At 36.5% G+C, this 25,526-nt stretch overlaps 3 protein-coding genes across 8 annotated transcripts; 2 read left to right on the top strand and 1 right to left on the bottom strand.

Moving 5' to 3' along the window:
• The first annotated feature begins 5,548 nt into the window (after positions 1–5,548).
• LOC125187927 lies at positions 5,549–11,078 on the top strand. 4 transcript variants are annotated; one of them, XM_048084601.1, is made up of 10 exons: positions 5,549–5,819; positions 6,242–6,571; positions 8,239–8,368; positions 8,695–9,212; positions 9,342–9,422; positions 9,516–9,614; positions 9,799–9,909; positions 9,993–10,076; positions 10,335–10,406; positions 10,496–11,078. In XM_048084601.1, exons 2-10 carry the CDS (start codon positions 6,254–6,256, stop codon positions 10,760–10,762), a joined length of 1,680 nt encoding a protein of 559 aa, XP_047940558.1. In that variant the 5' UTR covers positions 5,549–5,819; positions 6,242–6,253; the 3' UTR covers positions 10,763–11,078. The 4 variants fall into 4 exon arrangements, with proteins under 4 accessions (XP_047940558.1, XP_047940557.1, XP_047940555.1 ...); XM_048084600.1 differs by having other exon boundaries at positions 6,229–6,571; XM_048084598.1 differs by having other exon boundaries at positions 5,549–6,146.
• On the bottom strand, positions 11,059–12,401 carry LOC125187928 (release factor glutamine methyltransferase). 2 transcript variants are annotated; one of them, XM_048084603.1, is made up of 2 exons: positions 11,443–12,401; positions 11,059–11,378 (listed from the first exon to the last, which is right to left on the bottom strand). In XM_048084603.1, exons 1-2 carry the CDS (start codon positions 12,370–12,372, stop codon positions 11,352–11,354), a joined length of 957 nt encoding a protein of 318 aa, XP_047940560.1. In that variant the 5' UTR covers positions 12,373–12,401; the 3' UTR covers positions 11,059–11,351. The 2 variants fall into 2 exon arrangements, with proteins under 2 accessions (XP_047940560.1, XP_047940559.1); XM_048084602.1 differs by having other exon boundaries at positions 11,059–11,362.
• A 4,027-nt stretch (positions 12,402–16,428) lies between these two features.
• LOC125191102 (probable protein phosphatase 2C 66) lies at positions 16,429–19,627 on the top strand. Of its 2 annotated transcripts, none has more exons than XM_048088563.1 (5): positions 16,429–16,957; positions 17,167–17,550; positions 18,040–18,157; positions 18,521–18,744; positions 18,841–19,627. In XM_048088563.1, the coding sequence occupies exons 1-5, from the start codon at positions 16,670–16,672 to the stop codon at positions 19,363–19,365; spliced, it is 1,539 nt and encodes a 512-aa protein (XP_047944520.1). In that variant the 5' UTR covers positions 16,429–16,669; the 3' UTR covers positions 19,366–19,627. The 2 variants fall into 2 exon arrangements, with proteins under 2 accessions (XP_047944520.1, XP_047944521.1); XM_048088564.1 differs by having other exon boundaries at positions 16,816–16,957; positions 17,135–17,550.
• Positions 19,628–25,526: the final 5,899 nt, after the last annotated feature.

The raw sequence follows: 25,526 nt of genomic DNA, 5'->3' as shown, positions 1-25,526 counted from the left end.
TTTGACGTAGATCTGATTGTTACCTATTGATCCATCATAGGATTGACGTTGCTAGTTGCACCACCCGGAGATCCTTGATTTGTCGACCATGAATCTTCCATACTATTCCCTTGTCCTTAATTATTCATCCGTGTGGGCGGATCTTGAACAACCAAATAAAAGTGATATGAGATCTAGGAAAAACCAATCACAAACACGAGATTGTCTTGATCTAATCCTATGAATTAGGATAGAACAAGAACAAAGATCAAAACCCTAATTCATCCGTGCTAGGCACGAGAATCGAGACCAAGAGGGAGAGAGAGATGCGCCACCTATGGCGGCTAGGGTTAAGGTTATGAGTGTTGTGTGTTGTGGTGTGTTTTAGGATTTTCCATCTCTACACTATTTATAAGCTTGGACTTGTTGAGCTAGGATGAGGATCCATGGAATGATTTAGATGTTGGGATCACCCATTAGATAAATATCTAATTAAATCAAATGACCCATGATTTAATATATTATCAATGGAATATTATTTTGTTCCACTAAAGAATAATATTGCACTCCCATCTAAATCACCAAATTACAAATAACTTAGGTCCATTTTATTTTACAATCCATCAATTTAATTCTTTTGCCTGCTACGTGGCTTGAATTAAATTAATTTTCCAAAGAGTTTTCTAGTTTGAAACTTTATTTTTTATTCGTGGAATAAAATTCCAACTGTGCAGATTTCTGATTAATAAATTCCTTTTTCAAACACCTCTTTGGCTATCACCCTTTGGGCTTTAATCATACCATATTGGCACGCGAATTCTATGAAATAATATTCCAATACCTTCATGTTATTCAATTACTACCACCCTAGATATCATGTTTGAGTTACGTACACACTCTCCCATATTGATAAGTCAAAGTGGCGTCTGACTGAATAAACAATATTGATATTAATATCATTGACAAGAAAATACTAAATTTTCTGAAATATGTTCTTACAGTAGATAGCAATAAAGAATACATTTCGTATTAGATTATTTTAATGCTTTACCACACCGGTGTCACTAGTATCTTCTTTGGTAAGAGAGAATTATCACAAACACCGCAACCATACCAAAAGGTAGCCAAAACCTATCTAGGTTATGAATACGTTTTTCTTCTTACTAGATCTGGCCAAGTCGTCTACTGGAAAACTCATGAGGAGATTCATCGAATTCTCCTACTTGACCTTCTTAGTAAGAAGCCTTAGACTTGTTTATTATATTTCAATAGTAAACCATTATATTATATTATTTATTCTCATAATTAGGTAAACAAGTGGATGTGACGTTTCTTGTATGCATACATGAGCTGACTGTACAAAGGTATGTACGCTCGAAACATCTTTTAGTGTACAAACCCCAACACTTAGCACTTCAATTTCTCCTCCAAAGTGAGTGAAATGAGTTTTGGGTTGTGTGAAAGTTGTTGGAATAGAGTTCTCAAATTGGTATTTATACTTGAAGTGAAAATATCAGCAAAATAGATATCGGCGTAATCGCTCGGTTGGGCAATCCGAGATGGGAGAATTGCCTGACTCGGGCGTTCTCTCTGACTCGCAAACACCTCTCGAACGTGCGGTTGGGCATTCTTCGATGCGTGAAACGCCCGACTCGGGCATTTTCTCTATTTCTGAAAGACCGAACACCGACTCAGGCGTTTTCTCCCCTACTCTAGCGCTCGACTTGGGTGTTCTTTCAGTTTCGCCTCCTTAGGTCTATTTTCATATGTTTTGACAACAAAATTTTGACAAACTCGTTAAATCACCTAAACAATGCATAAGTGGATGAAAACCTATATATTGAAGCCACAAATCACTCAATAACCCATGTTAAACACCCATTAAAACATCTGAGACCATGAGTTTATCAATCACCCGATCGGGCATTAAAACATCAAGAGGCATGAACTTTGCTCGAGGCGGGAGATGTCCAAAGGAAGGAACTCCCGATCGGGCATTTGATGCAATGTCGCGAGACAACATAAACGCCTGTGTCGGAAATTTCTCATATCTGAGATTGCCTGATCGGGCAATTGGAGCTGAAGCCTTATTTTGCTGGTATTTCACTTTGGATATAGATAGAAAGCCTAGGCCTGATGCCTAACATTCAAACACACGCCCCAGAACCAATATCCACACTTTAGAGAGAGGATTGACATGTCAAGAAGTCTATTCATCAACAAGCTTGAAGAAGAAGGCTTTCCACCATCCCTCCTGGGAGTACGTTTAATAAGTTTACCATGTCTAGTTCAATTTCTATGTATTTTTCCTATGTGGTTGGATTGACTATGAGTAGCTAAGTTCATTTCAGGGTTTTGGTGAAGATTACAATGGAATTTGTGTATTGAGTCAATGTTTTGTGTTTGTTTATCATTTGTGCTTACTTTGTTGGTTATTTTGATTGTCTAGATAACAATTGAGTTTTCTTTATTAATCACTCGATCGAGAGATACTTGATTAGGTGTGATAAATCAATCAACAACTCCTAGCTAATTTGCATTCGAGAGAAGGAATGACTTGTTACAGGGTTTGAGTCTTAGGAATTTAGATGTTAGCCTTGACATATTAGGAGGAGACGCACCGTGAGAGGGCCTAATTTAAATTAGTGACTTCCCTAGTAATCTTAGAGGTGCAACATAGGTGAACACAAACATTGTGTGAGTTTCACATTTTCCTTTTGTAATCGGATCCTGAACCCTACTTTCTCCATCTTGCTATACCTTCACTTGCTTTATTACCTTAATTGTTTACATTTTGAAGTAGTTAATAATGTAAAAAATAAAAAATAACATTTCGTAGTGTAAATAGTGTATGAAATCAAGTCAGGATACTTAAATCGACAATCTAGTCCTTGTGGATCCGATAATTTTACTTGCCACTAACTACTTAGCCCGTACACTTGCGGGTAGGAGCCAAAAGTAGTTTGAGTCAGTAATATAATGTCTAATTTTTTGAAAGTAACAGTATATGGTCGATCTACGTTTCTAGTGTATGAATGTAATATATTTATTTTCTCTAAACAAATTTCAAATAATTGATGAATATTAGTAGACTAAAGTTAGATCACTTGAGTTCTAATATAAATTAATATATTAATTATTCCACATTGATTAACAAATCTTTATTAATTAAGTATTTAACAGTTTCATAATTTACAAGTAATAATCAACTTAACATATTAATTATTTCACATTGCTTAATTAATCTTCATTAGTTAAGTATTTAAGAGTTTCATTATTTACAAGTATTAATTTTATTATTTTCATTATTTTTATTCTTTAAAAAGTTACTACTATAATTTAGTTCATTCATTAGGGTTAGGAAATCATTTGAAGAATACGCCGTTACTCATTATTTCCACCTCTCACTTTCCAGTTGAAGCTCATATTCTTTGTTTCCATTGTTCCTTCTAATCTGAAATCGCCGCGGCACATCGCTAGAAACCTGGAATTCGCTGCTTGGCGCTATCACCCAACATCCTAGAATCGAGACAATTTATCAAGAGTAGTAAGTACTGGTAAGATCTTTACTTTTTTAATACATGAATAACATATTAGGCAACTAGCGATTATTTTGAAAAAAAATTTATACTCCCTTCTGCCGCGATTAGAAGTCCTGTTACTCTATTTCAATTCGTCCGCAAATAGGAGTCCTGATTCATTTTTCCTATAAATGGGTAAGGCCTCACATTTCACTAGTAATAGTAATATATACTTGCTTCGTTCTATAAAAATAGGGACATGTGGGATGATACGAGAATTAATGCATAACTGGTAAAGTAAGAGAGAATATGAAAATGATAGTTAAAATAATATTAGTGGATAGTGGGACCAACATTATTATCAGTGTTTAATGGAATGCTTTAGTTGTATAAGTTGTAAATAAATTAATGTGTATGGGTAATGAGTCAGGGAGAATTTTCCATAAATGAAAAAGAGCCATTTTATGAGACGGACGGAATTAGATAGTATCTCTATTTTTATGGAATTGATAAATGAGACTCATATTCTTCTCACTTTTTTTTTCCACTCACACTTTTGAACATTTTTTTAACTCAGTACCGAAAAAAATGGAACTCCTAATAATATGAGAGAATATAATCAAATGATTTCTTCTAAACTAAATGTTCAGTTATGGCCAAAATAGCATTCCAAATACTCCTATAATGTAAAATTATCTTCTAGATTTTTTAGATGCAAGTATGTTGAATACTTATTTGCTACTCCCTTATCTCTTTAAAATATGTGTATTTTTTTTATTTTTGCCAATTCATAAAAATATGTGTATTTCCATTTACGAAAAGTTATCCTCAACTCATTACTCATATATATCAATTTATTTACTACTCCTTCCGTCCCGCTTTAGGAGTCCCGGTTGATCAATTTTGGGCGTCCCGCTTTAGGAGTCCCGGTTGAGATAAATTAATAAAAAATGCCTACAAAGTGTTAAAAGTGGGTCCCAACATCCACTACAACTAATAAAAAAGTGTTAAAAGTGGGTCCCAACATCCACTAAAACATTTATTTATTAGACACTCAACTAAAAGTGGGTCCCAACATCCACTAAAACATTTATTTATTACACACTAAACACTTTTTTCTTAAAACATGTGCCCGACTCAACCGGGACTCCTAAAGCGGGACGGATGGAGTACTATTTATATCACTACGACCCACCATTACAACTCATTAAACACTAATAATAATATGGGTCCCACTTAGTGGCTGATTCAAAATTCGATAATGGAGGGATCGGAATATATATTACTCCACTACCTTGGTTTATAGGCGATATGATTATTTTTTCGGTCTTCGGAGCGACATCGAGGCAAATGGAGGGGGCGAATATGGATTTTTTATATCCGAATAAGAGGAAATTAGTCACACAGAGGGGCCGGTCCCTCCCGCCCCTAGATTCGCCAGTGGTCCTACAAGCTACATTCTATAAACTCTATTTTAACAACTCTTCTCTTCATCTCTTACTTTACTATATTGCTAACTATTTAAGTTGCTAACTCTGCTAACTCATTAAGACAGTGTATTAAAAATGTCAATACGATGACATTAAAATGTCAATACATAATATCTACCCATTATATTGAAGTTCAACAAAATTATGTGTTGATATTTTAATGTCATCATATTGACATTTTTAATACATTGTGTTGACGAGTTAGCAAGTTAGTAACTTAAGAAAGTTAGTAATTGATCACACCCTACATCCTACCCCCTACTAATTGTGTATTAATTCTTGTATAATTTAAAGAGTATATTTTTTCAAGTTTTTCAGTTTGGAAATTAGTTTACTCTTTCAAGATTTTTTGAATATTGTTAAATTGTAATTTTAACTCACACTGTTTCATTTAATTGCGACTGAAGTAATTGGTCCCAAAAAAAATAAGATTGGAAGCAGAAAGCGGACATATATTATGAAAAATTTAGATTAAATGGGTCCCATCTTATTTTTTCCACTTTTCCGACTTAACCTCTCCCTTCCTTCCTCAACAGCTTGTCTCACTCTCATGACCTCTTTTTGCAACTTTTTACATCTCTTCTCAAATTTTTTTCACTGATAAAAAGCCTAGGGTTCAAACTTTTTCTCCAATCAACCTCAGATTATCAATACTTTGCTCCAATTTTTCTTCATAAATTTCTTCTACCTCACCTTCACTTGCTCCAAGTTCTAAATTTTAGCTATGGCAATTTAGTGGATCTTTCGCACTTACACCTATTCCTTTTGTTGGTGCAATTGGAGGGAGTTGCTTTTTGGGATATTGTTAGGGTCAAAAGGCGAAAATGCCGTGAGTTCATTTATTGGTGTTTTTGCTTTTTGGAAGACGTACATGTGAAGCAAATTCTAGTGTTTTAGTATGAGTTCCTTGCTAATTTTCCAACTTGGAATTGCTGAATCCTATCTTTAACTCTTGGAGAAGGAATATTCTGGATCATTTCGCTCCTGTTTATGCTACTTGTTTGCTCAGACTCTGTGGATTTTCGCAATTCGGATCGCTTTTACCGGCTTCATAGTAGCATAAACTAAGTTAGATTTAGGAAATGAGTTGCAAATAATGAGATGCCGCACCGCCATATCGTCGCACATTTTGATTGATCGCCTCTTTACTTATTAGGTAGCTGGAGTTTTTCAATATGGACAAAGCTCTAAGCTTTATACCGGATTTGGTCGTTGATGTTGAGTTTATTGTTTATTAGTCGATATTTTTAGGGATTTTAGGTGATGGAGGATATTGGGTTGTTCAATCAAGGGTGGAAATGGCTGCAATCAAAGGACTGTTATTCTGTAGTGGGGACTACTGCGAGCTGTTTAAGAGACAAGATCGGGATTTTCAAGGAGCGGCATTGGCCGATGGTTTGTTGCGGATGTGCGAAATTTGGGAGAGCTATTCTGTTCTTGTTGGTCTATTGGAAAAACTGTTGTATTTCAGGATTCCAGTCTTTTGCTGGGCTGGGATCAGCGGCTCTTCTTGTTATTATGTGGAGTTGCTTCCTAAGCTTGACATCAATGTCGTGTCTTCTATATGTTCTTCTTAGTATGGTATGTTTTCCATTCTCATTAACTTGTAGTTGCTTGTTTTGTGCTGCATGTGTGTATCCTATCTGTTTGCGATTTCCAAGATCTGATTTCGTTTTGTGAGTCTATGGCTAATATGTTATTGATCTAAATAAAATGATGTAATGTGGACTTTGGATGATCTGCGGGAAAGGTGTTATGTTGGAGTTTGTAGGACTAGTTAACTTAGGGGTCATCTGGATCAACTTCTTCTATTTCAGTAAAGATCGAGGTCTCTACCTCCTTTTCCCTGACAGAAAATGGAAAGTATGTGCAAATTCTGCTTGAGCCATTATCAGAAACGTTAAATCGTCAAGATCAAATATTTCTCATCTGAAACTTTCATGCTCGATTTTATATTGTTTGTGGAAATTATAGAGGGTGTGGATCCATTATTCCTATGGTAAATTGATACCTTTGATATTACCCACATTTTTTCCTTTAGAAAGTTCGAGTAATTCTGGGAACGAATGTAGGGCTTCACGGACCAATAGAAGGATGACCTTCACATAGAGTGATTGTGATATTCCTATTTACTTAATCACTTGTTAGAGCTTTCAATTGTCAAGACTCAAGATGGAGTGTACACTGAACAATATTCACCTGTCGCAAATGTTAAATCAAACATTTTGTATAATTAATCTTTCCAGATGTGTTGTGACTGTTTCCATGGAAGACTAATAAAATGATAAATTCTGAGAAGTTAAGCAGTATAAAATTATACTCCCTCCGTCCCCTAAAAATAGGGACTTTGGGGACGGATGAGTTTTAATGCAAAAATGGTAAAGTAGGAGAGAGATAGAAAGAAAAATGATAAATGTAAATGAAGAGTGCAGGTAATTAGTTATTGAAAAGCTACCAGCTGCAGTTAGAAGAGTAGTTAGTTAGTTAGTTAGTTAGGGAGGTAGTTAATCTGATTTAGGCTGAATAGCTATCAATATTCCTCTATAAATAGCATTGTAATACTCTTCTACACTCAACGAATCAATGAATGAAATCCGAACTTCTTCTGCCTAGTCTATCCTCTCTTCTCTGCAACTCTGCAGCCAAGCTCTTAAGCTCTATTATCCGGTGAAGCTCTCGACTACCGTTCTAATCCTGGCAGTCCTGATCCTTCCCTGCATCAAAAAAGTACCCACTTTATAATAGAGAAAAACTTGCCAAAAATGGAAGTGGACTAATTTTATGGAACGGACTAAAATGGCAAAAGGAGATTATTATTTTCAGATGGAGTAATATATTTTTTGATGCAATAGTTCATTCTCCTGAGTAGTTTTCCCTGATTTTGAAAGTTCAATTAGACTCGGTTCTCTGATTGTGTAAAAGGATCAGTACTTTGACCTGGACTATATGCACTCGTTAAATCTCATTGCCTGTAGAATTATTTATTTATTGGTTGACACTAATGGAATTCTGCGAGGCTTTCTCAAGATTCAAGAAGCAATATTTTTGTTTAGCACAATTGGTTTGTGCATTTTTTCTGTCCAGTTACTTTCGATTTATGTATTACTATTATATTATGGTACATTTATCTATCAAATGCTTACTTTATTTATTCCCTACAATTATACTATATTCTGCACTCTGCAAAAGTACAGTGGCCTACCTAGTAGCTACTTTTAGCTGCTCACTACTTGTTTCTGTGCTTCCAGGGAGCGGCTGCGGCTGCTGTTCAGTATTTAGGCTACACTCCTGGACTTTTTATTGTGGGGCTGTTTGCCATTCTAATTTTATGGATGTATGCTAACATTTGGATAACTGGTACCTTGTTTATAGTTGGTGGTATGTCTCACTTCTCTTAGTTTATTTTCAACTCAGTTAACACTGGCATCATTTCACTCTTCAACTAGTCTATTTCATTTTCACATTCATTCGTTTATCATCTTCAATGTAGATATGGCTTCCTTATGTTGAATATTTTAATTGGAAGTTACCCATTAACTGGTTTCTCAAAATAAGTAGAGGGATCTAATCGATGATTTTTTTCCCTGTAATATACTATAGAGTGATGGTCTTTTTATGAACTGTTTTCTCTTGCTTCTACCCTTTCTAGTATTTGGCATTTTCTTGTACAATCTGCTGATAACATCAAGACTTTGGGTATACAGGCTATCTGTTTTCATTGAATCATGCTCGGCTGGTGGTATTTATGGCAACCTTGTATTCTGTATATTGCGTTAAAAACCAAGTAGGATGGCTTGGAGTTTTTCTCGCAATTAATCTTGCTTTCCTATCTAATGATGTATGGAACTACATGACCAAGTGGTGTGATAATTTAAGTGAAAGCACTCATTTTGAGGAGCATAAAGAAGCTGATTCATTTACAGAAGATGATTTTTGCACTAAGTGTGAATACTCTGCTCCTACTGAAGTAGAAATAGAAGAAGAAGTAGAAGTAGAAGAAGAGAAGCTGAAATCATGTAAATCGACAACTAAACCGGCAAGTCCTTCATCAATTGTTGAAAAGCCAAAAGTAGTTGCTTTGAAGGCTGTGGTTAGAGAAGATGGGAATTCCCTGATTGAGATGGAGAGGATTTTAAGTAGTGGCAATCACTATGAAGCCCTTGGGTTTCCCCGCCATAAGAAGATCGATGTTATATTATTGAAGAAGGAATATCGTAAAAAGGTATGCATGTCTGATTTTGAGTCATGCAAATTATTCTTTTAATACCTTGGATAGGGTATCAGTTATTCCCCTCAAAATAACTGCTTGGTATCAGTTTCTTATGCAACACCACGTTCTGCATATATTCAGGCCATGCTTGTGCACCCTGACAAAAATATGGGAAGCCCACTTGCAAGCGAATCATTTAAGAAACTTCAATGTGCATATGAGGTGAGTATTTATTCATATTTATTGTCTATAAGAAGTTCCTGAAAACAATTGTGGGTATAGATTTCACTGGCAGCTGATGTTGGCAATAATCAGGTTCTTTCTGATGCTGTGAAGAAGAGGGACTATGATGAACAGCTCAAGAAAGAAGAATCGAAGTATGTTATGCAGAAATCAGCAAGCACTTCTTATCAGGTAGAGCTTGATTAACTATGTATTGCATAGCTTGTGGTAACATTCAATTCTTGAATGTGTTTTAATTTGGGCTTGAACTTTTATGGATTTTGTGTCTGCTCTTACTTATTGATTGATATGGTGCGTCATGGATAATCTGTGTTGGCATGGTAGAAAAGAGAAAATTATATATTTCCTGATGCAGACTACTGACGTTTGCTCTGAGGAGTCGAGGCGCATTCAGTGCACAAAGTGTGGCAATTCTCATATTTGGGTCTGTACAAATAGAACCAAGGCGAAAGCTAGATGGTGCCAGGTTTGACTACCCCTTTAATACTTAATAGAGTGTTTTGTCTTTTGATTGTACTCTATACCAATTGTTATGGTTTTTGGATACAGGATTGCTGCCAGTATCATCAAGCTAAAGATGGCGATGGATGGGTTGAGAACAAGGGCTCACTTGAGTTTGATCGGCTGCAAAAGGTATAGTACATGCATAGTACCGAAGGTGCTTCTTATGGAGTATTTTGTTTGCTTAGCAATGAAGTATTAGCTGGTATTGAAGATGGTACTTAAAACAAGTCGTGATGCATGGGTTTGGCTGGAGTGAAATATACTTCTTGATTTGAGCTCTAATACGATATTAGGGAGCAACTTTACCAACTTTTTCTGAAGCATGTTCCACATTTCTCTCTCATTTGTGGCATCTAAGAAGTGTGCTGCTATGTCATCTGTATGTAGGTGGAAATACCCCGTGCTTTTGTATGTGCTGAAAGCAAGATTTTTGATGTGTCGGAGTGGGCTACATGTCAGGTTAGTCTGTTATTTCTGCACTCACTTCCCTGGTATCTTGTATGGCATGGAAACATGCATCTTAGATGCTAATTTGGTGGGAGATACAGGGAATGTCTTGCAGAGCAAACACCCACAGACCGAGTTTCCATGTAAACATGGTTGGATTGGAGAAGTCAACTCAAAGGTCAAACTCAAGCCGTTACCCATGGGATTTGGATGCTGAGATGACTGATGAAGATGATGAATTTGATATATGGCTCCAGCAAGCCCTCGCGGCTGGACTGTTTTGTGAAACTTCCAAACGTAGGAAAAGCTGGAGCCCCTTCAAACTGCCTCAGAAGAAAGGAAAAAACCAGTGGCGCAGATCATCTTAGAAGAAAATTTTTGCAGACTCAGATTAATCGCCATCCATCTTTTTCCACCCACACTTCTCCATGCAGAGCGTTGGATGATGGCTTTGTGCCCAGAAAGCTTGGAGCTGGTGCGAATGTGGATCAAGAATTGCACGGTTCAATTTATGTAAATAACCGGGATTCGTTTATGTTACACTTACACACCAGTTTTTGCAGCATTCTTGAGCTGTAGAATGAAATTGCGAGGAATAGCAAAACTGCTTTGCTTTGCTACTTTGTGTACACATTTGCTTAACACCACTTGAGAGCAGATGGAATAAAGTGAATAGTTGAATGAGCATCTCACCCAATGCACAAATTCATTGATTTTATGGTGATGTAATTCTTGTCAAATGTCTTAAACAATGACTACAAAGTAGTATTATAGGTGAACAATCACTTGTAAATTGTACAATCCACCTCGAACTCCTACCAATTTGGGTCTTTAATTCAAGCTTTATATCCTGTGACAAATCTTTGGATTCCAGCAAAATCAGATACAATCTCTAATCTACAGAAGCTCCCTTTCATCTCATTTTGCATGTATTCCACAAGAAGTTTGCTCTGCGTCTCACCATTTGTCTGCACAACATTCAAACTAATAGTATTGAAGTTGCATTTGATGATGACATGAAAATGTTGATAGGAAATCAAGTGAAAACCTCAAATGCGAAAAATCCACGAGGTTTAAGCATGGAAGCTGCTCCATTGCAGAGGTGGATAAGGTCATCCATTCCATCAGCTCCACCGTCAAGAGCAAGTACCGGTTCGTGTCTAGAGACCTCTGCTTGGAGAGAATGAATGTCTTTGCTGGGAATATATGGCGGATTGCTTACCACTCCACTCAATTCACCTTCCACATCCTTGAGAGGATCAAACCACGATCCCAATCTCACACTCACTCTCCCCTCAAGGCAGTATCTCTCCACATTGTACCGCGCCACGGCGGCAGCCACGGGGCTCAGATCCACCGCCAAAACCCTCCCTCCCCCGCCCAAAACCCTCGCCACCGCAATTGCGACGGCCCCGCTGCCGGTCCCCAAATCCGCCCACAAACCCTCCCCCAATTCGGAATCGGCCTTGACGGCGCGGTCGACGAGATCGACGATGGCCTCAGTCTCGGGGCGGGGGATGAGAACGCCTTCCTCGACGCTGAGGATGAGATCGCGCCAGTGCTCGCACCCAACCACGTACTGAAACGGCCGCCTCTCCTCGATCCTCTGCCTCCACAGCTCGTACATTTCCTCCAATCGCGCCCTAATTGCCACCTCCGCCGCGGCCCTGCTTTCCGTCGAGAGTAGGGCGGGGTGCTCGACGGCGTCCTCCACCAGCCAATTGAGCTCGCGGAGGAGGAGGGAGGAGTCCGGGCCGCCGTCGAGGGCGGAGAAAGTGGACCCCACGGAGGAGGCCTGGGTTTTGGCCCACGCGTGCCATCGATTGAGGTCCGAGAGAGTGGCGCGGAAGGCAGGGGGGCGGAGGTGGAGGGGAGTCTGGGGCTTGGGTGGCGCGGCCGCTGCTGAGCAGAAGGCGGGTCGCCGGAGCGAGAAGACGGGTTGGAGTATGGAGGAGAGAGAGGCGCGACTGGACTTCATCGCTGCAGCTAAACTAAACTCTCCTCGCTTTAGCCCATTGCCTTTTCTTATTTATTTGGGCCGCTTTACCCCATTTCCTTATCTTATTTGTTTAGGCCGGCCCAGCCCTTGCTTAATCATACAAACATTTTTCAACTGGATAAATTGAAATTTATTTTAAAATAAATGATTCTTTCTAATATTTATGTTGCCACGAAATACATCTGTGGCAATCGTATTGCAATAAATATGAGGATTTTCTTGTATTTGGACAACAACACAGCTGTAAAGAGGGGTGACCACAACATATTTCTTTATTTGTAGGGGCCTTTTCTTCTTAATCATATGTACATATCCAACGACCAACCTTATCTGCAAATTTTTTTCACATTCTATGATAAATCTTTTATAATTTCCATTTTGTTTCCTTCCCAGCAACAATAATATTTTGCATTCTTGTGTTTATATTCTACTGGATTTTGCATTTTGCATACATTATATATGATGGCCATCCACTCAATTCACACTCTATTTATTGTCCTTTTTTTTTGTTTGACCACGAGTGTACTGAATCCGCTAGCCATTAGCAGATTAGAATCCGACTAATTTTACTTGACCTAGGTTTGACCACAGGTGTACCGAATCCGCTAGCCATTAGCAGATTAGAATCCGACTAATCCTGCTCAACTGGGTTCGCAAATTAAGGCCGGAAGTCTTCCAGCAAGTGACAGGGTTTGAACCCACGACCTCAAGGTCACCACATCTCCGCGCTATCACGTGCGCTACAACCCGTTGGTTATATATTGTCCTTTTTATCATACTATACTGACTTCTATTTAGAATTATCGCGGACAATTATATCATGCATGAATGAACCTTATAGAGTGATAGTTAGTCCTTAGTGGAACATTTATTTTCTGCTGAAAACATAAATGATGAGAGTTAATGAGGAATATTTTAGCACTACTAGTATTAAACTCTAAAAGTTGACGAGAGTCACCAACGGCAACGGGGTGTAGCGAAGTTGGCAGCGCGGAGCTGTGGTGACCTTGAGGTCACGGGTTCAAATCCCACCACCCGCTGGGAGACTTTCGGCCTTAATCCGCAAACCCGGTCGAACAGGATTAGTCGGATTCCGCCGAAGGTGGGTTCCGTACACCTATGGTCAAACCAAAAAAAAACTCTAAACTGTCATTTACAAAAGCTAAATTTATATAAAAAAATTGCTTTATGAATAATAGGAATTAGTAGTACTAAATAATTAAATGTTGTAACTAGACTTGAGGTGGTCTCCAGTGAGGGCATGCACAATGAGGTTAACGCATGAAAGTGTTTGCTTTTAGACTGTAATATTATTATTGTTAATGTTAGTTGAGAAAGTCATTAGTTCATAAAATTAAAATTGAGAGTCACTACTAGAATCTAGACGAACAACAGCTGAAAATAATGTCGTTTGCAAATAAAGATTCCGTCATTTATCGTTTTTCACGTCGACAGATAAATGGTAAAATAATATTACTAGTATCTTTTACAAATCAAAATATAGTCATATAGACAATTGGTACATCAATAAAATAAAAAATAATGTGAGGGTCCTTAATGAGGTTATTAAAGTGTTGGACATGCATTGATGAATAACACAATTCACTTATTCTTGCATTTGAAAACTGTCACATAAATGAGAATAAAGAACTAAATTATTGATGTGTAGTACTATTAAATAACGATGTTGATTGCAAGGGACGGCTAATTAATTGATGTGTAGTACTATTTAATTACTACTATCATTTTATGTAGTATAGGATTTCTAATGACAGAAAATTTGCAACACAAGAAAAATAGTAAAGAGAAGTGAAATGTGAGATTAGTACCATTTGAAATTTATTTGTAAAACAATAGGGATTAGATTAGAAGATGGATCGGATTACTAATTAAGCAGCTATTTAATGAAGTGTAATTGTGTGGGGGTCTGGGGGAGTACATTTTTGCAATGATACCTATTAAGACTGAATAAATAAAATATACAACTTCAAATTGCTACAATTTGGAATTTCCACATAATTAAATACAATAAGTTATCCAGATTAACTATACATGTATAAATATTCTACAAAAAGATATACTCCACTTAATAATAACTTTTATTATTAATTATGAATTATTGCAATATAAGTATTACTACAATCTAAAACAATATAAGGTGCAGTGCTTGGTGATGTATTATAGTAGTAAAATAACATAAGTACAAGATAATAATACCATATTAAAAGTATTTCAGAGTATTTGCTGAGCTTGTAAGTGTATAAAAAGGTAACGAATTATTGAAGTAATTAATACTCGATCTAGTTCACTTAGTACATTAATATTCGCACATTCACATCAGTACTGAGATTAACTTCAATCATGAATAGTTCAGTAATTCAGTTGAGCTATAGTGTAATTCACAGTTAGCTTGGTGCAATTATAATAATTATATCGTGCCATTTTCGTAATTCTTATATCGGCGGACCTGCATGGAGAGGGCAAGGGCTTTAGCCCTTATTAAATTCATTTTAATAATCTTTATGAATAATCTAAATCACCTATTTATTTAATAACATTTTAAAAATCTAGCCCCACTCATAACGTTCATTTCTGCGTATAAAAAATGACGGTTGATCTTGTTTTCTAATTAACTTTTATCCCCAAATAATTTCACATACTATATATACATAATATAAATAATTGAGACATACGCACTTTCAATTTATTATTCTAATTTATTCAGTTTTTTTTTTTTAATCTTGTTTTTATCCACTTTATCTTTTTTTCTTTCTTGTACTATATAATTTTGTACTAAAACTCTTATAGTTTATTAATAAGACTATTATTTTTATTAAATGGATAAAATACAAAATTATACTCCGTATGACGGAATATTTATCGTTATTAATGTGGACGGCATGGATCATAGATTCGTTTATTAAGGTCAATGCTTCGTTGAGGTATGTACCAAATAAATGATGTATATGTAAATTAATAAATGCTGTCGTCTTCCTTTACTCATTTCTCAATTTGTTAATGCATTTCCCATGCATATGAGTACTTTATTTCAAAATTCAAAGGGACGTTAATTAAGTTTAATTACTCACTCCATTCCTGTGGGTGCATTGCTTTTAGCCACGTGATTTGATTTAAGAAAAATTATGTTAAGTAATTTAGGTAAAAAAAGACTTAAGTAGGAAATGAAATATATAGCAAAATAAAAAGAGAATAAAGTAAGAAAGAATAATGTAAGTAAGAAGAAATGTGTTGACTTTTATTGAAAAGAAAAATGACTTGACTACTATATAATATATCGAAATGGCTAAATGACTCCACTAACGGAGGAAGTATATTCGAACTCACATACTCCCTCCGTCCATGTAATATGAAACATTTGGTTTTCGGCACGAGATTTTATGTAGTATTGTTTTGTAAATTAATGAAGAGAGAGTGTTGTTTCAATTTTTAGGAATGTTTTATTTTTAACGAGACAACTCAAAAAGAAAAAACATTTCAACTTTAATATATAAAAATGAGACAATTAAAAAAGAAAAAATATTTTATTTTAAATGTTTAAAAGAATACAAACTATATATTCCAACCCTTTTACACTGCATATGTTAGTTACGCTAATGATGTGTAACATTAATTGCAACTTTATTACCGTCACCAAGCTCATCGACCTCTCCAACTCATTATAAATTACGACAAAACAATACTATTAAATCCATATTCTAAATAAGTGAATAAATAACTGTTGTTAAAACCGAACTATCTAGTTTGTAGCCCAGCGTAGGTGGTACACTCTTGGTGGCTGGTGTCCCCTTCCCCAAAGGTCGTTAAAATGAATCACCATACTGTTTTTTTAATCAAACCAACTAAGTTCAAACTATCCACGAAAAGATAAAAACTATAAATAAATTAAAAAATAAAAAAGTGTCGCGCGTGTGAGCCGTTTGATTACAATTTACAACAGTACAGCTCAACTCCAGTTTCAAACTTTCAAACAGCAGCAATTTTAATTTAGTTAATTACCAAACAAAAAGTCATAAATCTGCAACTACTCACCTGAGTCCTGCTTTTCTCTCTCTCTAATCCCGCTCTCCTCTCTCTCTCTCTCTCACACACACACATTAGTACTACTCTTTCCTCAGTTAGCAACTCTTCAAGTTTATGTTTCTACTGTGATCCACTGGGAAATTTCTTTTTTTCACATTTTGATTAGCTCTATCTTGCAAGTGGGCAGTGAATTTTGGGTTAAAAATCGAATCTTTTTGGGGTTTGGAGTAATTTAATGGGTATTTGCTATTCGTCGGCTAATGGAAAGCGGAGCACGGGGTGGGAGACCGGCGACAAAAAGTCGGATTCCCGGTTGAAAAAGAGTAGCTCCGGCGATTTCGCAACCTTCATCAGTAAGTTAAGCGGCGGCGGCGGCGGAGGCGCAGCCGCCGTTGTAGCCGAGGAGCGGACGTTGCATCAAATCCCGGGGCGGCTGTTCTCGAATGGGGCCAGCCGCATCGCTAGCTTGTACACTCAGCAGGGCAAGAAAGGGACTAATCAAGATGCCATGATCGTTTGGGAGGTCAGTTTTTCTTCATTCGATTCATTTATTTACTTTTCCAAAAATTGCTAGTATAGTAGAGCATTATTAGTCTAGTGTTGAAGAAAGTATGTTTTAGGTTATGCTTGATGATTGGCTAAATCTACGAAGAAGTGAAGGAATAATGGAGTTTTTTGTTTTTGTGTATTTTGGGGTCAGTTTATGACTTGCTTGGATTGTTTATACGGTAGAATTTCTGCACTGGAGGCGATGCCAGCGCGACATTTTGTGGAGTTTTTGATGGTCATGGTCCTTATGGTCACATGGTAGCGAGGAAAGTGCGCGATACTCTTCCAATTTTGCTGCGTTCTCAGTGGGAAAGTAAGGCTGAAGATGACCAAAATCATGTGCAAGAAAATGTGGGGTTTGAAGGAATGAGGCAATTCGATGACTTCATGGATGAGGATGGATGTGAGTCGGTCGAAGCAGAGGAAGTTGAGAAAGTGCCTGAGATGCATATTCCACTCAAGAATTCAATGCTCAAGGCTTTCAAGTTGATGGATAAGGAACTGAAGTTGCATCCGTCTATTGACTGCTTTTGCAGTGGTAGTACCACTGTTGCCTTGATAAAGCAGGTAATTCTCCACCTCTCTTTGAAACCGTACCAGCTTGTGCCTTGTGCCTAGTCTGAACTGGCGTGGTTAGGACTTTCAGAATTCGTTTTTTGTGGTTGGAAACATCATATTCAGCTTGTTTTCTAAAGTCGTGTCTATATGGCCTGTAGTTCCCCCCATTAAGCAGTAAAATCTTTGAGATTTTTGTTCAGCTGATTGCTATGCTTTATTGTGTTATCAATCTATTTACGGACATGTTTTCAACTTCGTCAGTTGCAAGGTGGCTTCAGCTACTTTGAATTCTCTTGTAGAGATTGATAACTTCTTTTGTGGATTAGTTGATTATTATGATGAAATAATCGGTTTCAATACAATAACGTATAGTTGTTTCTGCCTTACATTGTGGGATCAGTGCTATGGTGTGTATCTGCATTTATAAGATAGACTTAGTCTATGGCGAAGATATATGCTACGTAATGAGTCTAACTACTTGTGAACATGATCCTCCAGGGTCTGGATCTTATAATTGGGAATGTGGGTGACTCGAGAGCAGTACTTGCAACCCGGGATAAGGACAATGTTTTGGCAGCTGTGCAATTAACTGTCGACTTGAAACCTAATCTTCCAAGTATCCCTCTCTCACTCTCAAATGCTATAAATATTTCTTTCTATTTTTTATGGAGTCTCTCTCTGCTACTATGAATGCAACAATACTAAGATGAATATTTAACAGCTTTTTTGAACCCTCGCCCCTATCTTGTTAAGTAGTCATGTTTTATGATGACATATACAGCTCTTGAAGTGAACCTAGAAAGTGTGCTCGGGGAGCTACTATAAGAAGCCACACTATTAATCATCCAAGATTCCGACAAACTATGTCTTTTCTATAAGATGACTTGCATTGAATATATATTCTTGGTGTGCTATAGAAATATGTGACTGTTACGTATGCATAGGTGGTATAGCTCAATATGTGGTTTCTTGATTTCAGGGGAAGCTGCTAGGATCCAGAAATGTAAAGGAAGAGTTTTTGCCTTGCAAGATGAACCAGAAGTAGCACGTGTATGGCTACCGAATAGTGATTCACCTGGCTTGGCCATGGCTAGAGCATTCGGGGATTTCTGTCTGAAGGACTTTGGTTTGATCTCCATACCGGACGTTTATCACCACCACATTATAGAAAGCGACGAGTTCGTCATTCTTGCAACTGATGGGGTATCATTCTCCATTCTCTTCAGATAAACTTGCTCACATTCTACTATAACTTTCTGATGAACCTGTTTCTGAAAAGTTTTTTCAATGTTTGGATAGGTGTGGGATGTTCTCTCCAATAAGGAAGCCGTGGACATAGTGGCCTCAGCTCCCGGCCGTGGAACAGCTGCCAGAGCCCTTGTGGATTGCGCCACCAGAGCGTGGAGGCTCAAGTATCCAACATCAAAGAACGACGACTGTGCTGCTGTATGTTTGTTTCTGGAACATGCAAATGAGTCCAAACCCCAAAATGGCGCGGTATCTGCTCCTGAAGAGGAAATCAAGGCTCACTTAGAAGAAGAAACAACCAAGGCTCCCTCTGAGCCGGACCCTGATTATCAAAACATCGATAGTCCTGTGAGAAAAGAGTCAAGCGAGATAGTGCCCGTGGTGGAGGAAGAGGAGGAGAAATCAACTGACAAGAGTGTTGGACAGTCGAGGAGAAGCCTGGCCGAGTGCCTTTTGAGTGCAGATGAGGATGAATGGTCAGCACTCGAAGGTATAACACGAGTTAATAGCCTTCTTAGTCTGCCCCGGTTCTTGCCTTTGGATAGAAGAAGCACGAGTTGGAGAAAATGGTTATGATATACTATTCAAGTTTTGGCCTGAGAACTACCAAATCCTATCTGAGAAGAAGCAGTAGAGAAAAATGAAGGGGGAACTGTTGATGGATTTGGTACCAGAATTTTGTATGTTCTTACTCTGCTCTGCAAAACTCTATATATTAGATACTTGTCATTTTGCTTCTTTGTAAAACTCAGGTGTTCAAAAATAATCTCACCATTCAAATTTTAGGGCGAAACACTTATATAAATATTGATCCAATCGAGTTCAATTAAGCTACTGACCCCATGGTTTCCTAAATAGCCCACTGCAGGCCCATTTAGCTTTGGATTTTAACACATTGAATATCATGGATAATTTCCTTACACAAACTATTTCAGTGCCCAAAATTGGTGTGATTATGAATTTCCAGATTCTGAACATTACAATTTAAAATAGAAATAAAACATGCCGTAATTTTGTATCAGCCCAATGATTGAGCCCATGAGACTGAACGTGTAGCCCGTAATTTTGTATCAGCCCACTTTAGTTTGGCCTGGCAGTTGAATTAAATTAATATTGCGAGATTTTGAATATTCAAAAGAAAATTGGAGTGATAATTAATTTATTGGTTGGGCCGGATAGAGAGGGCTTTATGAATAATTTATGGAATTATGCTTGGAAAGTAAAGGGTATTTTGTGGACGGGCTTTGGGCAAGATATTTTTTAAAATAATAATTTTAAATGATTATTAAAGCTTATACCAAAAGAAAGACTGCACAAGCCAGAGTTACCTACACGGTAGACAACTGAATGACTGATGCATCTTATCTTCAGCTACTATTGAGTATCGATCACCTTTTCTTCAGCTACAAGAGTTCTAGTAGTCTCTAATTTTTGTTGCAAGTAATGGAATATGTTAATCTGTCTTTCTAAACTGCTTTGGTATTCCTCTCAAAGCGTTTGACAAGCAACTATGGATATCTATGTTCTCTGTCATTTCGTGGCCATTGGGATATTTGTAATAACGTGGCATTCATGAGTTTAAAATCTAATTGGGAGTTCGTGAAAGAGAAGAAGACTTTTCAGGTGTCTTAGTACATGGTGAAGTGAAAGGATGGTTTACATTATTAGTGCTAAAATATTTTCTAAATTATAATATAAGTTTATAATTTCAAGGGACTAGCTAAAACTAATGACTCATATTTTTAAAGGACGAAAGAGTATTTTTTCAGAGTTAGATGTTATATAAAGAGTGTGATCAAACGAGAATTCATATAAAATGAGAACTTAATTAGAATCAATTTTATTCGTTAGGATCAAGATTCAAATGATTTCGTTTATAACACGCGTAGCGTTTTTTCTGTAATTTTATTCAAAATGGTACTCCCTCCGTCCTAGAGAAGTTGGCATACTTTGAAAATGGCACGAGATTTTAGGAGGTTTTGTTTTGTGTGTTAAATGGAGAGAGAAAATATAATTTTTATATTCATGTGAGAGAGAACTTTTTCCAAAAAGGGAAATGTGACATCTTTTGTGGGACAAACTAAAAAGGAAAGTGTGTCAACTTTTATGGGACGGAGGGAGTATTATAGTTAAAATGTTTATTTCTTTTTACACCTGGAAAATGAAGCTAAAATTATTCTATATATACATTTCAACATGAGGTTACGATGCAAAACATATCACTGACAATGCGAAACATATGTCATCAATATCCATTAAAACATTCACATGTTTTAGTAATAGTTTTATCATATTTTTACTCTAACAACAAAATACGCTAACAGTTTAATTAGGCATATTTGATTACAATGCAAAATATACCAATTCTCTTCAACACCCGTTTAATTTAACATGTTTAGTAATTGTAAATTTTCTGTAAACACCAACGAGATCACTAAAACACAACACTAAATAGGAAATATTAGTACTAACTTATGTAGGTGAAATAACTATATATTTTACACATGTGAAATAATTTACATGATTATAATAATGGATGCAAATCATTAGACGAAAATTACATGAATTTGGTCAAACTCACGAGAATCAAGACATTATCAATAATAGTTATACAAAATAGTACTCCCTCCGTCCCATAAAAATTGAGACAAAACTTTTGGGCACGGAGATTAAGAATTTATATTAAATAAATAGGAGAGTTGAAAAAGGTAGGAAAGATAAGAGAGAGTAAAATAAATGATGAAATAAAATAAGAGTGATTAGATGTTTTGTCTTTAGTTAAAAAAGGAAATGACTCAACTTTGTTGGGACGGACTAAAAAGGAATACGACTCAACTTTTATGGGACGGAGGGATAAATAAAATTACAATTGATCGTTATACTTAATAAATTTGAAAAGTTATAATCAATAAATTTGATTGTCGCGGTTTGATCAGTTGCTGAAGAATTATCCTGAGATTATATATTCTTGGTATGCAATCAAATATTATTGCCGCCTCCGACCACCACCAAGTATAGTTGATTAATTAATTGATAAAAGACAGCATTTATGTAAGAAAAGGTAGCCTTCAACAATTTGGGCGCACGTGGATTTTGAATCTTATTATTATCTCTGGAACTTTCATATATAATTATACGTATAATTAATAATATTTTTACCCGATTTCAAAAATATCCACAAATGAGAACCATTTTCAGCCCCTTAAATTTTAGTTTTTTTTACAGTGGATGCATACTTGTCGTTAGATGAACATGGATCTGAGGTCAGATACTTAAAATTTTAAATTCAAATACAGAATATATAGTCGTACCAAATAAATTTTGTACATCTACCCTTACAGTTTACATACTAATTGATGCATGTAGAGATGTCAAATGGGCCGGGCCGGCCCAGCTCAGTCTGGGCCCACTTAGACCTGCCTATATTGAGGCCCAGGCTCATGTTTGAGGTGGGCTGGGCTGGGTTTTTAAAAATTTTGCTTAGCCCGGGTTGGACTTTATTTCAATTTTGTGTTTATGTATTTTTAAAATATCGTAAATGTATTATATGCAAAAATAAAACATATAGCTTGTATTTATATCACATTAACTAAATCTAAATTTAAATAACGTATTTAAGTTCATTTTATTGACTTTGTATTAACAATATTCTTCATATTCTTTATTCTATTTAAAAGAAAGTGTATAACTAAAGGAATAACCAATATTGTTAGTTTTGTTAGTAGAAAATGACACATGAGTTGATGTTGCATTTTATAATTACAAGTATATGAACCTAACAAATTTTTAAAAAAATATAATTATTCATCAAATATCTAGGTTTGAATACGTAATATTCTTAAAGTTAAACTTCAAAACCATCTTTTTTACCTCTTAGATAGAAAAAATATATATAAGAAAAAATTAGATATAGTCAAAATTGAATGTCGCAATCATGATTTAGTAGGAAACTTTTGTTGATATTAAACTATTGTTGTTTGAATCCATTCGGAGACACCAAAAAAATTGGAATAATAGACAAAATTAACATGTCTCTTGCACAAAATGACATGTATAAATAGGGAAATATACTATTATTAGTAATTAATCACCTAATTACATTAAAAAACACCAATTATAGAAGGTGCCTCTGATGGGTTCGGGCCTAGGCTGGTCCTGGTCCTGGTCCTGAGATGGTCCTGGATTTACAAAACGGCCCAATTGGAGCCCATCTCAACTAATGAGCCCAGCGCAGGCCCGCTTCGTTTCACTGGTTGACATCTCTAGTTGCATGTATATAGGGATGTCAATCTAGCCCGAAACCCGCGGGTCGACCCAAATAATATGGTAAAATCATAGGGTTAGGGCTGGAAAATTGTAACCCAAATACATAACCGGGCTACACGGGCTGACCCGTTTGGGTCTGCGGGTTATGCGGGCTGGCCCGGGTGGGTTGCGGGTTAGCCCATGGGTTGAGCATTTAAAAAAAATATTATCAAATTTAGGGTTTATATTCTTATATATATGAAATATATATGACATATGAACTATATATGGTAATCATGTCTTCCTTCTCAAATTAAAATTTAGGGTTATATGAAATATAGAGTATACTAATATCATAATTGTTAGGATTGGTATACTGAAAAGCATATTTCGAACATGTTGCACGGATAGAATTGCTTGGATACAATAAATTCTACAATCCACTTTTAACCCAAGGCGAGAAGAAGTAATTTTATTGCATTGATGTTTGCTTGTGCATTTATAAGATGTTTCTCAAACATTTAAATGTATAAGAAGCAAATAGTCTAATTCTTCTACATAGTAGACTGGTCGTGAACGACGTTCACAGAAGGTGACGCAGTCGGTTCTTTGTAGAAGAGAAATAGAATTTCACAACCTAGATAGGCTTTGACTACCTATCGTGAAAGGTTGCGAGTGTCAGTCCAGAATATTTCCTTACCTTAGGAAATAAACGACACTGGTGTGGTATAGCACTGAAGGATCTAACTGTTGAGATAAGTCTTTCTTGCTATTTACTGAAAGACGAGGTCTCGGTGATTGTTATTTCTTAATCATTGTTAATATAACATTGAGCATACGATATTGATTATGCACTACTTTGATTTATCAAATGGTGCGGATTTTTCGCAATCCAAGAATCCTGATATCTTGGGTAGTGGTGATCAATGTCTAGAGGTGCTAGTATTGTTATTGCAATGAATCGTGTGCTGGGTGAGTCCAGTTTGATAATATCCTCAAGAGGTGTTCGAAAAAGGTTTTATTATTCAGAAACCCGGCCGGTTGGAATTTATTCCAGAATAATAAATAAAGATTTTGAACTATACAACTCTTGGAAAAAGATATTAATTAATTAAAGTCAAATAGCAGACTTAAATTAATTAATGGGTATTTATATCTTTAACACGGGAAATAATAGATTAAAGAGGTAAAAGCCCGGATTACTCGTAATTTGGGATTGGACGGGCAGTCAATATTATTATACTATAGTGGATGATAATAATATTCTGTTTGGACTTGTATTAAATTGGGGCTCAATTTAATTAGTAAAAGTCCAACAGGTTTGGCCCAAGTCCAACCTCCATGGATTCCTAATCTGGCCCATCATAACTCAATATAAAAGGAGATTAGAAAGGTGATTTAATGTGATTCAACACATAAATTTCGTTCTCCCCTCTCTGGAGTGAACGGTTTTCTCAGTTCTTCATAGAACTGAAGTTCTATCTTCTTTCTAATCAAGCCCTTTTCGATTCTGACAAGCTTTGCCCACCCAAAGGTCATTATCTGAGTTCGGGATACAGATTAGAAGATTCGTGGTCGAGTACGAAGATCTTCATGTGGAGAAGGAGCAAGCAATCGTCGATTCTTTGGAGAATCAGATCGGTAACCCTAATCCGTAGGAAATTCATGAATTAGGGTTCTTATTCCTTGTTTGTGAATTATATGTGTTCTAGCGTGCAATTGATTGTTTAACATGTGATTAATTGATCCCATAATCGGTCAAATAGATCTGTAGATCTGATTTATTTGTTTATGCATGACTTCCGCTGTGCAAGGGGCACCAATCCCCAGCAATATGTACTTATATAATCACATTAAACTCCATACAATTTATTTTTTGGCATACAATTATATGTACTATCTTTTCTTCTTAGAATTTAATTTTTTGGGTATACAATTAAGAACGTTATTTAACTCCTTTTGAAATGCATGATTTCCATTTAATTGTATTCAGATTCACACGTGCTACTAATTGAGCAATATGTTTATGTGTTTTGTTTCAATTTTGAATAGCTATTATTTTCCTTCTCTTGATCACTTTGATAATATTTCAATTTACGACAATCTGTTTTTTTTATAAATTAGAATATTGAATTGGATAGAAAGAAACCAATAAGATCACTTCTGACCCGAATAGCCCGTGGGTTAGCTCGAAACCCGAAGAGTTAGGGTTAGGGCCAAAAATCTATAACCCGAAAAATCTACGGCCCGAATAACCCGCACCCAAATAGCTCGACAACCCGAATGAGTTGGCCCGAACCTGAGCGGGTTAGTCCAATTGACATCCCTAATTGACACGCACCATGCACAGACAAAAAGGAATAGGGGCCCAATGTTCCTCACCCGACCGCTATCCACCGGCCCACAGTAGTACTATTATTGCCTTCTCATTTTCAACGTTTGAACAATGAAATTCACACCTGAGTCTGAGTCTGACTGAATGCTTCCAAATC

This window comes from Salvia hispanica, chromosome 5 (assembly GCF_023119035.1).
Source record: "Salvia hispanica cultivar TCC Black 2014 chromosome 5, UniMelb_Shisp_WGS_1.0, whole genome shotgun sequence".
NCBI lineage: Eukaryota > Viridiplantae > Streptophyta > Magnoliopsida > Lamiales > Lamiaceae > Salvia > Salvia hispanica.
This window is presented reverse-complemented; position numbering and strand designations above follow the sequence as displayed.

Bases quoted from the DNA above. Each gene is read 5' to 3' on its own strand.
- LOC125191102 (XM_048088563.1), top strand. From the start codon at position 16,670: ATGGGTATTTGCTATTCGTCGGCTAATGGAAAGCGGAGCACGGGGTGG. The intron at 16,958-17,166 runs GTCAGTTTTTCT...TTTATACGGTAG, and splicing joins ATGCCATGATCGTTTGGGAG to AATTTCTGCACTGGAGGCGA. The intron at 17,551-18,039 runs GTAATTCTCCAC...ATGATCCTCCAG, and splicing joins CTGTTGCCTTGATAAAGCAG to GGTCTGGATCTTATAATTGG.
- LOC125187928 (XM_048084602.1), bottom strand. From the start codon at position 12,372: ATGAAGTCCAGTCGCGCCTCTCTCTCCTCCATACTCCAACCCGTCTTC. The intron at 11,363-11,442 runs GTTTTCACTTGA...AATGTTGTGCAG, and splicing joins GTGGATTTTTCGCATTTGAG to ACAAATGGTGAGACGCAGAG.
- LOC125187927 (XM_048084601.1), top strand. From the start codon at position 6,254: ATGGAGGATATTGGGTTGTTCAATCAAGGGTGGAAATGGCTGCAATCA. The intron at 9,423-9,515 runs GTGAGTATTTAT...GGCAATAATCAG, and splicing joins AACTTCAATGTGCATATGAG to GTTCTTTCTGATGCTGTGAA. The intron at 9,910-9,992 runs GTTTGACTACCC...TTTTGGATACAG, and splicing joins CGAAAGCTAGATGGTGCCAG to GATTGCTGCCAGTATCATCA.